The 14350-nt window shown below is 56.6% G+C and overlaps 1 protein-coding gene across 4 annotated transcripts in view; it reads right to left on the minus strand.

Annotated features, from left to right (window-relative positions):
* PTPRU (protein tyrosine phosphatase receptor type U) overlaps window positions 1-14350 on the minus strand; it is a 70757-nt gene that overhangs the window by 38274 nt on the left and 18133 nt on the right. For all 4 annotated transcript variants that reach the window (XM_037380925.1, XM_037380923.1, XM_037380922.1 and 1 more), the window contains exons 3-8: window positions 6920-7191; window positions 6751-6832; window positions 5961-6076; window positions 5565-5739; window positions 4651-4944; window positions 1598-1906 (exon numbers count right to left, since the gene is read on the minus strand). In XM_037380925.1, the coding sequence (XP_037236822.1) occupies window positions 1598-1906; window positions 4651-4944; window positions 5565-5739; window positions 5961-6076; window positions 6751-6832; window positions 6920-7191 (1248 nt within the window). The remainder of the gene's footprint in view (window positions 1-1597; window positions 1907-4650; window positions 4945-5564; window positions 5740-5960; window positions 6077-6750; window positions 6833-6919; window positions 7192-14350) is intronic.

The raw sequence follows: 14350 nt of genomic DNA on the forward strand, positions 1-14350 counted from the left end.
TCCCGGCTCTGCTCCCGCTCTGCAGGCTTTGTTTTCCAGCCTGGGAAATGGGAACGATGAGTAACACGCACACAAAAGCTGCACGTTTCGGTGGGTCCCAAATCAAGGCGAGTCCCATGCAGGGGAGTTTCACGGCAGGCTTCTCCTCAGGGGTCATCCAGGGGATCTGGAGCTGGCCAGATCCTTTGCAGTTACCAGTTCTTCCACCTTAACTTCTGATTGTTGATGCTAAGAAGTGCTTTGGAGATTAATTATGTTTTTGCTGAACAGTAAGCGCCGGGAACACGGTGAAGCCAGGGATGCTCCAGCCACACTTGGCACCCAGCACCCACGCCAGTGCACAGTGGCTCTTGCACTCCACGCGAGCCCCAACCACTGCTGCCCTCCATGAAGCAGGACGAGACTCCTGGAGCCCACCAGCTGCAGGACCAGCCATCAGCTTTTCGGGGCTGCCTAGCTGTCCCTGAAGGCATCTGGGTCATCACAGCACACAGAGATGCTGATGGGGCAGTGAAGAGGATGTGATGAGCAAGAGGAGTCATTAGCAGGAGATGCCAGCTCTGGATGTGGCCTGTCACTGATGGGTGGCACCAGAGACATGGAGCCAGCTCTGCCCTGTACCCCCAAACACGTCCACCAGATCTCCATAGCCCAAAATGACCCAAGCACTCCGCGGACAGAGAGCCAGGGACCGCAGTGCAGGGTAAGCACAGACCTGGGAGACCTTTCTGGTGGCCCCAGCCCCAGCACATCCTCAGGGAAGGGCTGGGCAGGAGCAAGAGATGCCAAACCCAGGGGTCTTGGCTCAGCGCTGGAGCCTCCAGTGAGGACATCAGCCCCGCTCAGGTGCTGGCAGCAGGGATCCAACCCCAGGGCACAGCCAGGACAGAAGAGAAACAGCTCAGCTGTTCAGGAGCGATGCAGCTGGCAAATAACAGGAGCCGGACACCCCTTATCAATGTGCGCTCGTCCACAGAGCTCGTTCGCACAACCCAACCCCACTGGGGAGCAAACCTAACTGGGGAAGACCAGTGGGGTAGCCGAGCAAAGCTGCACCCAGCTCCGGTTAACAGCACTCCCAAAGGAATGTAGCAGTGCCGAAGTTATCAACAACCAAGCGGATAAAAGGTGTTCCCTAAGTGCAAAGCATTAGTTACTTTAATTGTTATTATGATCACTGCTAGGCTTTGGTTCCACGTTAAGGGATGAGCCAGGATGACTCATGCTGGGAGAAGCAGGGCATCAACCAACCCCCACCCTCTCTGCTGGACCGGGCATGGCTCAAACGCTGCGCTCAAAGGACGAGGGCAGCGTTTCTGCGCTGATGTCCCCATCCAGTTCCCTCATCCCTGCAAGCCACTCTCAGCATGTCCCTTCCCCAGCCACCATCGCTGCCCCCTTCTCTTGCCTCCCCTTGCACAGCCCTGGGGCTGCAACTGCCTTTTCCCCTCCCCATTAGCATGATGGCCGCAGGAGATAATTGCATCATGCCCCTGGCCGAGAGCCACAGATGAGCACCATGCCACAGGGAACACCCCGCAGCTCACCAGCCAGAGTCCCATTTCTGGGGATGATGCACCTCCCTGAGCAGACTCACCATCCTCATCCGTCTGGAATATCACCTCCTTGCCCTCCTTGCGTCCCTCAGGGTTGGAGAGGATGAGCTTGACATGGATGTTCTTGTAGGGCAGCAGGTTTTTGATGGTGTAGCGGTTGGTGTTACGCTCCATCTTCATGCACTCCTGGAAGGTTTGGTTGTGGCCGGTGCCCACAAAATAGCGGTAGCAGAGCAAGACGGTGTAGGTGTGACAGCGGGTCAGGTTGTAGCCCAGCGGCTCCCACTGCAAGGTCAGCTGCCTGGACTGGATTTCGGAGAAAGCCAGGCCTTTGGGGGCCCGCATGGGCTCTGGGGGGGGAGGAGAGATGGGGAGAGATGAGTGATAAAGCAAAACATCTCATGGGTTTATATGTATTATCAGGAAAAGCCCTTTTACAGTGTAGGAACAAGACAGGCAAGTGCAGAGAGCAACCCTGACACCAAAACTGGGACCAGCCCCAGCACAGGATGACGCTGCCCTGCAGACAGGGCTGGGGACATCACTGGGTCTCAAAGCCACCAACACCACAGGGACAGCAGCCCCTGTTGGCTCATCGTCCCCTACAGAGGTGAGGCCGGGTACCAGCCCCGCTCCCTCGACCAGCACCAGGAGCATCCACAAGGCCCCAAATAACCAGATAAACACGCCTGCATGGTGGGAGCCCTCGCATTTTCATTGAGCCCATGTCAGACGCTCGAAAGGACAGAGATTGAGTGCCATCACTGGGAAGAAGTCTAATTAGCTCTAATTGGTGTGAACAGGAGAAGTCGGATTTAATGAGCTGAGCTTTTGCCAGCAGCCCACGCACACAGGTGGTTTGCGTTAGCAGCAGCAAGCTCTTCTCACCATCCCAGGGTGGTGGGAAGGACACCGAGAGGGAAGGAGGCTCTCTGTCCATCCTGTCCCAGAGCTGATCCCCCAGGGAATTCCCCTGAGGTTTGTGCAGTGGAGGAGCTGGGGCAGCTCGAGGTTACAAGAGGCTTTTGCAACCCCAGCAGATGCTCCCACAGATCCCAGTGCCCTTGTGGGACCCCTCAAAACGCCAGCTGATTTTGTCAGGGGGCAAGCACAGCAGAAGGCACGCAGCCCCATGCTGTGGGCAGCCCAGCCCTACGCCCATTGCCACGTCCAGCTCTACTGAAAAACACCAAACCTCAGCCCCGATGCCCACCGACGTCACTCCCACTGGGTGGCCAAGGGCACAGAGACACCTCCTCCTTCCTCTCCCCGAGGGGTCTGGAGGCCCCCAACCTCTCCCTGGCAGTGCTGAGTGGTGCCAGGCTTCAACCTTCCCCTCTCCCTTTTATCCCAGTGTATTTAAATGCTGGGGGGGGGGCGGCTGGCAGTACGGCATCCAGGGCTGATGATGGCCGGCAGTGTGTGGCTGCATCAGGAATCTCAAACCCGCCACGACCCAGGGGAAGCCAGGGAGAAAAACACATCGTGATGGTACGTGGGAAGAGCTGGGCGAGCCTGAATGCGGTAGCTATAGGATACTAATCACAGGGCACTGAGGGCATCACACGGCGCCTGTCACTGGCTTCAAGGCAACAGGAATCCTGGGCTTTCTCGCAGCACCTCTGAAAACTGATCTGAGATGCAAAGCCGCCACCAGCCCCTCATGGCAATGCCTGTTTGCATCTCCCCCTCCCCCCCTGCACTGGCACCGGCCGCTCTCCTCTCGCCCACCCGTCTCCGAAGCCGACCCTGCTCGTGGGGCTCCCCACAGCCCAAGCTGCCGGGGGTGCCCCACAGCCCTGGGGCTGCAGCCGTGTCCTGCTCCGCTCCCTCCACGTGCAGGATGTGCCCACCGGTCCCCGCCTGCAGGGCAATGCTCCCAGCTCAGCAGCATCACCTGCACTTGTGTAGGGCTGGGTGTTGGGGTGTTGTGCAGGGTCCCAGCCCAGCATCGCAGCAGTGCTGGGTCTCGGGGTGAACACGGCACAACAGCCCTGTGCCTCCACCACACCTCCTCCCTCTGCCTTCGACTTTGCTCTGTTACCAGCAGCTGAATGCCAGCGCCGGGAAGGCGGTTGCCATGGAACATCTGAAACGCCACCCCCAGCCCAGCAGCCAGGGAGGGGAAGCATCCCCCAACCCATGTCTCCCCCCGTAGGGATGCAGGGTCAGCCTCCCCTGCAGCCCCACAGCACTGGAGAGGTCCTCACCCCCTCACCCCCCAGACCGACAGCAGGGCTGCACTTGTGGGCTGTGTTGCTCCATTTTGGTAGAGACAAACCCCAGCTCCCACCTTCCCCAGGGACACCCTGAGGGGGCTTCAGCAGGGATGGGATTGCCCTGAATTACCCCCGGGGCATGGCTGTGTGGGGGAAGGCAGCCGACCCCTGCAGCCAAAGCTACCACCCCTCCAGTGTGGCACAGGGTTAACAGTTTTAGAAGAAATATTTTTCAGAGACACAGACTACTCCAAACCAGGCACCGGGGAATGATCTACAGTTCCTCCAAAGAGGGAACAAGACGGGAACCTCCCCAGAGGCAGCCAAAGGGCTCATCCTCAGGGGCAGCCTGAAATTTGGGAATGCCCTGAGCTGGATCCAGCCCCGAGCCCACAGCCCCCGCCGAGCAGCAGCCACCACCTCTGCCAGCATCTGTCCGGCTCCAGGGATGGAAAGCAGCCGCAGCACTGCTAGCCCTGCGCATCCCGCTGCTGGCCCTTCCTGTGCCGAGGTCATACCTGGGTACTAATGACTGATCAGCAAAAACCCACCGTCCCTCAGGGCATTTTCAGGCTGGACCGATATTCAGCCCCTCTGCACAGCCTGCCTCATTCAGGATCCAGCCTCGACCGTGCACCCTGCTACCCGCCTGCCCCTGATCATAACGTGGGTTTAATTAGCCGTCCCTCCCCAGATGCTGCATACAGCCACCAAGAAATCAGTTAGAGGTGTATCTGTTGGAGCAGTGATGCTCCGCACTGGCAAACACCCTCGGCACCCAACCAGCGCCAGCCATGCTCCCTGCCTGGGGCTCAGGGTGGCAGGGGACCTTGCCAAGGCCACCTGGGGTGGCAGGAATGCACTGTGGGACCCACCTGCGCACTTGGTGCGGCTGATGAGGGGCGGACCCGGTTTGCCAGTGCCCCCCTCGCCGGGCCGGGTGAGCAGGACGCTGATCTCGTACTCCGTGTCTGGATCCAGGTGCCAGAGCTTGTAGGTCTGCATGTTGACAGCGTGGACCTCCGACCAGGGCCCCGAGGTCATGCGGTACTCGATCTCCTTGCGCACGATGGGGCCATCGCCGATGATAGAGTTGGTGTTGAGCTGAATGATGAGGTAAGTGGAGCCAGCCCGGAGCAGCTGGGGGGGTGCGATGGGTGTAGGGGGCTCTGGAAGAGAGCCAGAGAAGGGGTAGGTGGAGCATCCCCTTCCAGCAGAAGCTCTGCAGCATCCCCAAGGCCAACTCTGGCACAACCACAGGTACCACAACTTTATTTTGGTTTTTACTAGGTACAGCCAACACGGTCACATCTCTTCCCAAGCAAACCCACCACCTTTGTGCTGCAGGGCACACAACCAGCACAGATCCCCTGCCCCAAGGACACAGGGATCAGCGCTGAAGTGTGGGAGGGCACCATCCCGCCTTTGAACTGCAGCCTGCGCACGTGCCCTCCGTCGCTTTCAGTAAAGCTTTAAGAGCTGCCATAGGGTTTCATCTGATCAAACCTTAATTATTTTTCTAAGATACACTGCCCAGCGTGGCGCTGCACAATTTCACCATAATTAATTAACTCCCACCTACCGCAATCAAAAATAAATGATCTAAGTCCACCAGGAAAGGTAGTTTCCTGCTTTTATGGCGAACCATCTGCATGTAGCAACTTATTCACAACGAGAAACTGCAATCCCACCACCCAAGTGTCCCACCTTCCTCTTCCTCTGCAAGCAGCGCAGCAGAAATAGCCCGTCCGCAACCCAGGGACCTGGCGGGCAGCAGCAAGTCACCCACCTTTCACGATGAGCTCAGCAAAGTTGGAGACACCAGAGCCACGGCTGGACTGGGTAATGCAGCGGTAGAGGTCCTGCTCCTCCTTGGACACCTCGTCCAGCTGGAAGGTGGCCAGGAAGCGTCGATGGCTGATGTGCTTCACGGAGGCGGCCGGGACCACCTCGCCGCTCTGCCTCTACCCCACGGGGAGAGACACAGACGTCACCAGGAGGCACAGCGTGACATCCGGAGCCACCAAACACATCCCCAAATGATAGCTGCTTAAAAGGTGGGGGGGCTGCCCTCCCCCTCGCTGCCCAGCAGGGCTTTCTCCCAAAGGGCAGGCACAAAGGCGCTGCAGAAGTGATGCGTGGGCTTGACAGTGGAGATGCTGGTTTCAGCCCCGCTGCTGCTCACCTGCATGAGGAACCGCTCTGCCTCAGCTGCCTTGCCAGCGGCCACGCACTGGAAGGTGGCATTCTGCCCCGCGTTGACCTCCACGTCGCCCAGGCGGGAGAAATGAGGCGCTTTGGCTGCCAAGGGATGCAAGAGGTAGGTGGCCGAGCTCTGAGTGGAGCAGCAGGAACACTGCTGCAAAAATCCTATCACAGCCCAAAAACCCACCCAAGATGCCAGGGCTGGAGCTGAGCTCTGGACGGGCTTGATCCCCATCCTCACAGCCCAGGTCGGAGTCAGGAATTTGCTCCTGTCCTCGTACAAGTGTCCCAGGGAGGGATGCAGCCCTCCCCCCTCCAGCACCCTGCAGTGCTGGTGCCAGAGAGGGCTGATGGAGGAGGGCAGGTCTCCTACCCCAGCCTGGAAGAAATAGGGGGTGAACCCCAACAGCCAACGTGCTCGGACAGCCTGGGATTCCAGATCCCCACCACCAGTCCAGGTGGCCCTTTCCCTTTCTGATGGGGACACTCAGGCCACATATTCAGTCCACGCTTCTCCAAGGTCGCATCAAAAACATGAAGCAATGTTGGAGGTGGTAGCGATGGGGATGAAAAAAGGAGCCCTGGAGGAACTCGGGAGAAGGAGCTCCACCAGCCTTGGTGACAACAGGACACCCAGGTACCACCAGGCTGCACCCCAGCATTAGCCCATCAGCTCTCCCCAGGACCATCCCAGTGGGCACCAGCTCCAAACACTGCTGCCCAGCCCACCCCCCACCGCCCACCCTCACGTCCCGTCCCCTGGCACTCACAGCACGGATAATTCAAGAGCAAAATGTCATCCAAGCCAAGATAACCCCTGCGCTCGCTGGAGACCATCGCCTCGAAGAGGACCTGCGGCACCAAACAGAGGGGTCACCCATTGCCAGGGGGGTCCACATCATTCATGCAAGGGGGGGAGGGGGCTCTTCTGGGGCTCACCTGGTACTCGCTGGGCCAGAACAAGCTGACGGCCAACTCTGCCTGGTGCCACTGGCGGCCGTGGGAGCCCGAGGCATTCCAGACAGCACTGCCCACCGGGCCCCCCGTCACCCGGACGTAGGCGCTGAGGGTGCCAGGGCTGTGGCCGTCCCGGCTGTACATGAAGTAGCTGAACTGGAGGCAGTGGGTGTCATTCTCACTCAGTGCCTGGAAGAGCAGGTGAGCTTTCTGGCCTGGGGCGTGCTGCGAGGAGTTCACCATCAGGTAGGAGCCTGCAGCGGGAGGGAGAAGGGAGGAAAGCGTGGAGCGATCCCCCTGTCACACATTTCCTCAGCTCCACCAGCAGTGATGGAGAAGGCGGAGGATGTGGGACTGCAAAAATATTCACGGCTCAGCAATGATGCTTGGGTCCCACTGGGTATGGGACATGCAGGACAGGAGCAAGGGACCTGGGACGGAGTCAGCATCCAATGCCTCTTTGGGCAGCACCAGGACACTGAAACAGGACCTGGGCGCTGGAGGAGGAGGGAAGGATCAGACCCACTGCCTCCAGGATAAGCTGCCCCCCCCAGGACGCCGAGGTCGGTAACCGCTTCGATACCACCAGAGACCCTCCGCCTGCTTTGCTTTAATGCTCACAGCTTCGGCTGCGTCAATACTCCCCTCCCCAGCCGGGCCCCAGCCATTTAATTTCCATTCCTATCGCCTCGTATCATTTACCACACAGTTGTCGCCGAGTTTAAACTGTGCTCGGCAGGCACTCACCAGGGGAAAAGCGCTCATCGGCTTAACCAGCAGCAGCACCCCAGCTCTCCGGGATGCTGGCCCCAGCCCCAGCTCCGCCCATGCCCCAGCCACCACTGGTACTCCACCTCCCATCACCCAAAATCACCAGCAGCAAAACCAGGAGTCCCGGTGTGTGCCCCAGTGCAACTCTAAGGCCGTACTTATGGGGCAGGCAGGATGAAAATCAAAAAGGGGATCCTAAAGGCAGCAGCCTTCCCTGCCCCACACCCTCCATCCCAGGCAGTCCAGAGGCAGGAGGGGGATGCAGGAGCCCCAGCAATTCGTGGCAGCTCCCAGAGCCATCCGACGTGGCCGTGGGGCCAGGACACAGGGTGGATGAGAAGCTGCCCTGCCAAACCCTCCCCATCACCAAAGGCGAGGGGATTATTAATATCCCTTCAATTTTAATAATGGCAGAAGCTGTAAGTAACAAAGCTGGGCCATTTATTCAAGTCTGCCATTGTTTTCCTGACAGTAGGTGCTTAATTATTAATAGCTTTCACCACCAGTTAATTTAAACGAATTCACAAGCTTTCCTCCCAGTGAGCGGCATGGAGAAAAGCCTAATGAAGGCAGCAGGGGATCGTAGGGGACACCCATCCATCTCCCCCAGTGTCTGTAAGCTGCACCTAGTAGGACTTCAGAAATGCCTGGGGAGACCCCAAAACCCCCAGGGGCTCACAGCATCACCTAGGGAGACATGGTACCAGGTACCGCACCACACCTTCCAGTGCATCCCTCAGGGATGGGAGCCAGAGCAGGGCAGAGAAATTACCAAAAAAGCAAAATTTTCCCTGTGTTGCTGATCCATGTGTGCGCTTGGCACCCCCAGCTCCTCTGGGCAGATACTCAGGGTGAAATAAAATGATAACGATTTATTTTCTCAGAGCCAAGCACAGCCACATTTCAGCGACAGAGGGAAAGGCACTCTGTCCACAGCTCTTCTGGCTGGGGTGGTTTTTTTCCCCTCTTGTTTCCCCCAGCAAAATTATTTCTGCACCAACAAGATCAGCTCCATTTGGTACAGATGATGGTGGTGTGGGGAGCGACTTCCGACCCACCCCGTGCCAGGGGACATCTCCCAAAAGCCACCTCCACCTGCTCCATCTGCCAGGCCCTCACTAACACACCCAGACCCTTCTTCCTCCCCTCCCTTTAAAAGCAAAAAGCCAGAGGACCAAAATAAAGAGATCAAGACTAAAATTAAGCCACTGACAAGTTATTTTAAAAGACTGAGAACATCCATTGAGGTCATCTGGGACCACAGACATGAACGGGTGGCAATCCATCCGTGCATCACTCAGCTGGCAGGGTTTTCCCCTCTTTATTTTCTTCCCAGTGCTACTGCAACAAAAAAAAAAAAAAAACAACCCAGGCTCCCACCATTCGCTTTTGTGCTAATTATATTTGTCCTCCTCCCTTGTAAATCACTGGTCCCAGCTTCAAAGTTGGGATTATTTATTTTTTTTAATGCAGGAGCAGCAGCAGTTCTTGCCCCTGGGGTGAGGTGCTGCACCCTGCATGGAAGCATCCCCTGGCATGGACAAGGTCCTGGGGCAGGCAGCTCACCAATGCCCTCGGCAGCCCCTGGGGTTTTTTTCTGCAGGGGCTGTTTTTGGTTTTCAGGGAGTTGTTTTGGGTTTGGTTTGTTTTTCTGTTTTGGTTGTGGTTTTTTTTTTAATGCAGCTCAATAAAATGGCAGCACAGCCCACCTGGCTGCTTCCACCAGCAGCACAGGGGCACAGAGAGCTCAAAGAGGCAGCAGCTGCCAAGATGGTGACAAGGGGGTGACTGCCACCTGTCACCCCCAAATGCAGTCCCCCCGCAGGTCACCAATCTGCTCCCCCTGCTCTCTCGATGCGGCTGACTGCTGCCCAGGCACCCAGGGGGCAAGGGGGCTACACAGCCCCTCCTGGGGAGATGCAGCAAGGACTTGGGGGTCCCCCAGACCCCTTCCACTTATTCCCTATTAATCCACCACTGCTGCCAGGATCTCCCCACGAGCCCCCACCCCACCAGGCGCTCAGCTTCCAGCAGGATCCAGCAGCTTCCCAGTCAGGGCAAGGGCAGAGCTGCAGCAAGAGCTGTGCAAATTGCCAAGTTCCAGCTTTTCAAGCTTAGCTTAACTCCTGCCCACAAAGCCGGAGATGGGGATGGAGAGAAGGGGGCACCTCAGCCCTGCCACATCCCAGAGCTGTAGGTGGGGGACAGGCAGGACCACTCCCAACAGCTGGGGGGTTGATGCACTATCACAGTTCATCAGCACAGCAAGGGTTATTTTTGAACCCTATCCATATGTCGGCATTACACAGCAAAAATCTGCTCCAAATATGCCGGGGAAAATAATTTCTGAACCTCCCACAAAACGGGAGCCTCAAACAGCCCCGGGGCATCCCCCAGTTCAGACTTCAAACCAAAGGACAGGATTCGGGCATACATCAATACCGTCCTTTGCTTGTTAAATCCTTCCTCTGATCCTCAATTTAAGGTCAGTTTGAATCAAGATGCTGGTCCAGGCGAGCTGTCACCCCCGCTTTGTCACGGCACACAATAAGTCAGCCCCTCTGTGTCACGTCCCCCACAACATAATTTAGCTTTCAGGTGGACTTTTAGACAAGAACCAAAGTGCTCTGTGGAGAGAAAGACTCAAAAAGTGCTAAATAATATTTCAATCAAATAGGAAAAGAGAAACAAGTTTTCAGAGATGTTCCTTAAGGAAAATAACATCAATTTGCTACGCAAAAGTCAACAATGAGTGTCGAGGTGCAAAATCAGCCCAGAGGGGCTGTGCACAGAAAGCCTTGCACCCCTCCCAGCAAGTCCTCATGCGAGGTCTCCAGCCAAATTTTTTCCACTTGTGGGATCACCAGCTCTTCATTGGGTTTCAAATAGGGTCTTCAAGGATAGCTTGGCACCTCCGATAACTTTGGCCATGAATCAGAGATAAATGAGCTCCCAAGGATTTCCCCCCCCCCCCATTTCAGGCTGAAGCTCTGCTCGCCCACAGGGAAGGAGCAGCTCTCCCCATCAGGCTGCCCTTCCCCCAGGGTCCTGCCTGCATCCCTCTGGGAAAAACCCAAAACAGCCCAGCAAGGAGGAGGGAAGAATCCGACATCCTCCCCGATCCCCTGTCTCATCAAGTTTTAGCTCCTCCAAAACCACGGAGAGATAAAAATAAAATTTAAAGGAAAAAAAAAATCAGAGCGCTATTAAAAGGCAGCCAAAGGCAGGCAGGATGACAGGAGAAGGTGGCACCGCCAGCCAGGAGGTGCCAGGGGACCAAGTCTGAGCACCGCAGCATCTGCCTCCAGGAAAGCGTTTTGGAAGACTAAGCCCGACCGTGCCTCCTCCGACCGTATGCCCGTTTCTTCTCAACATGTCAGAGCCAGCATGGGAACCGGGTACCCGCTCCCCACCTCTGTGCCGAGCATCCCCCCAGGGAGCCCAAGCACCACCTGATCTGCCACCACCACAGGGTCCTTGGACAAACTGTAATCATTCCCCCAGGAGCCAAAAAAATTTAAGCATAATTTTTCATGGGTTTTATGGATACGCAGCAGAAGCTGGTTGGGAAGTGGTGCCAAAGCTATCAGCTGAAGGAGCAACTCCTCGGAGGAGATGGAGGGACATCAGAGCTCATCGGGGTGGGGGGGACATTGGCCCAGTCACTCCCCAGGGCATGGTGATGGGGCTGCGCCAGGAGCATGATGCTCCATGCACAGAGAGAGGGAAGAGCCAAGCAGGGAACAGAAACTGATTCACAGAGGATTTTCTAATGTCACTGAGTTTGGAAAAAGAAAAAACACATTCAAGGGAAAAAAAACCCACCCACGGATATGCTGGCTTAGTATTTTCTAGCACAAGCTGTGAGGAGCGGAGGAGCCCGGGCGCTCCAGCCCCCAGGATGGGGATGCTGGGGGAGGGGGGGTGGGCCAGGAGGGCATGCAGCCTCCATGGGCAGCTTTTCCCACAGTTTCTCACAACCCAGCTCATCTCCTTTGAACTTCCAACCAGCAGCAAAAAGAGATGCCTGCACCTCATCCAGGGAGATGTTCCACAGGGCACCCTTGACCTCTAAGGGGCACCCTGCATCTCTGCAGGGGTGAGGAGAGGGACCCAGACTCAGCTCTGTCCCGTGCTCCAGCCAAAATCATACAGGGCTTAACCTAGACACCCTGTTTTCTTCTGAGGTTCATGAAGTAACCCCAACCTGCAACCCCAAGAGCTCAAAAAAAAAAATCTGATTTCACTCCCGTGCCCCATCCCCACCTGGCAGCCCCCCCCCCCCCCAACACCTGGCCCTCTGCTCCTCAAAGGGCATCCAGCCCATCCTCAAAGGGCAGGATCTAGCCGCATCCTGCGAGCCCTGCGGGTGCCAGCAATGCCAGGTGCTGTAGAGCACAGCACGCTGTCCCTCCTCACCCCAGCTCCAAACAGCAGGGCTTCTAGATATTGCAGAGCCCCTGAAGGCAGGTACAGACCAGCCTGGCACATAGAAGTGATGCTTGGGGGAAAGCAGGAGGAAAGTACACCCAAAACATCTAGGGAGAATTATTTTGGTGCAGGCACAGGGATGGTGCAGCCTCATCCCTGCCTCCCTGCAACTGCTCCTTTAAAAGAGAACAAAAAATAGTTGGAGGGGAAAAAATAAATAAATCACAATTGCAACATGGGAAAGACCCATCCATTGTCTTTTGGTGAAAGGGAGACTAGTCAAGAAGGGAAGAGAGAGGGGGGGAAAGAAAGACCCAAACCAAAGAAAGCAAAAAGAAAGAGGGATGGAAAGGTAGAGGCAGGTGGCCCGCAGCCAGCATCCGCTCCAATAAATCCTACACTCCTTGAAACTGGCTGATCTCCAATAAAAACTCATTTTAATCTAAGACCACGAGACTTCTTTGGAAAGTGCTCCCTGGAGAGGCCCCGGTGCTGTGAAATACTCTTCATCCACCAAGCTGCTGGGGGGGACCAAGAGGGGCAGTGAGGCTGCAGGAGCCTCGTCCACAGCTCCCCCTGCACGCCAAGGCACAACGACACAGAGCTGGGGTGCCTGCACCTGCTGGGTGCCCCAAGACCACGAGCAAACAGTACCTACCTGGTACTGGGGGAGCCCCCAGCTGTGGGGATGAACCCCCCTTCAATCAGCACTGGGGACTGGTGCCCTTCCTAGGGACCGGATCCAGTGATGCTCCGTGCCCACAGCTCAGCCTCACAGTGCCCAGCCTGGGACACTTGCATCCCCCTCCCCATTCAACTCTGGAGTTTTAAAGTCTTTGCATTCATTTAAGCCCCCATCTCTCACTAACCAACCGTTATTTCCTCAAGCAGTGCGAGCAGCCCCATTCTACCCAACCCCTTCAACCCCTGCAAGCCCCCAGGCTTTAAACTCTGGCTGTTCACTGCAGATTTTTTAATCACAGCTGAAAACCAAGCAGAAAACCCTACTAATTACAGGTTTAAGACTCCCCATCATGAGCCACCTCAATCCCCAGCTCTGCTTCCCTCCTCGCTGCCCTGGGAAACCCCCCTCAGGACACACACAAATTAGGATAATTCAGTTTAAAGCAATTATTTGGAATATCATCAAGGGAGGAACTGGGATCTGTCAGCAGTCCTACAGGCAGGCTAAGGGTTGTTTGCCCTCACCCAGCACCCAGGATGTGCCAGCAGGGACGGGAAAGGAAGGAAAAGGTGATGGGAAGAGGAGAAAGTAAAGGAAGAGGAGGGTTAGCAGAGGGGAAAAGCCAAATTAAGCCTTGGCACGAACAAGGCACAAGATAAACAGCTGGAGGCAGACTGATGGAGCAGTAAAGCGTTTTCTATAAGGCAGTTAATGTTTTAATAAAAAAAGTCATTTTTACTATTGAGCTCTAAAATCAGCTCTCCTCTCCTGCTCTTCTTCAGCGTAGGACCTGACCTCCAGGCTGGGCAGGAGCCGGAGCGCCAGCACCAGGCAGGAGCCGGCAGTCCCCGAAACATGGAGCATCTCGAGCCCCCTGCATCTTGCTGAGCAGATGGGCACAGGGACAACTCCAGGGGGTCACAGCAGGACACAGTCCGGAGCTGGGAGCAAGCAAAGCCCCCAAATGCCACCCAGGCACAATGCCCATGCCAGCCTGCTGGGAGAGGGGCAGCCCCCCACAGCTGCCCGGCTGGCCATGCTCCCCCAGCCTGGCCACCAGAGAGAAGCTGGACCCAGAAAATAGCAAAAGCTGGTTTTAAAGCAACGAGATAAAGAAGCCCATTTGCATTTTTTTTTACAGTTCCTCAGACTTCGGAGATGCCTCCAACTCACAGCCACAAGTCCTTCCCCACACTCCCATGAGCCAGAAACACATTTTTCCCCCCTTTTCCACATTTCCCAGGGATGAGAATTTCTCATGAACCTGCAAAAGCAGCAGGAGCCGACACGCCAGTGGGGAGAGAGCAGGCAGTGGCTGCCGACCCCAGGCAGGGAGAGTGGCTCTGAAGGTGCCCCTTTACGATGGGATCTGGGTGCATCCCAGCTGGCAGCAGCCACAGCTGCCGCGCTCAATGCCAGATGGGGAATTTGGCATCACCGGAGATGCTGCCGATACCCACGGGAAGCGTAGCAGCAGCTTGGGCAGCTTTCCATCCCGCTGCTGCGGGCAGGGGGATGCCAGGGTG

Source organism: Falco rusticolus, chromosome 3, assembly GCF_015220075.1.
Source record: "Falco rusticolus isolate bFalRus1 chromosome 3, bFalRus1.pri, whole genome shotgun sequence".
Lineage (NCBI taxonomy): Eukaryota > Metazoa > Chordata > Aves > Falconiformes > Falconidae > Falco > Falco rusticolus.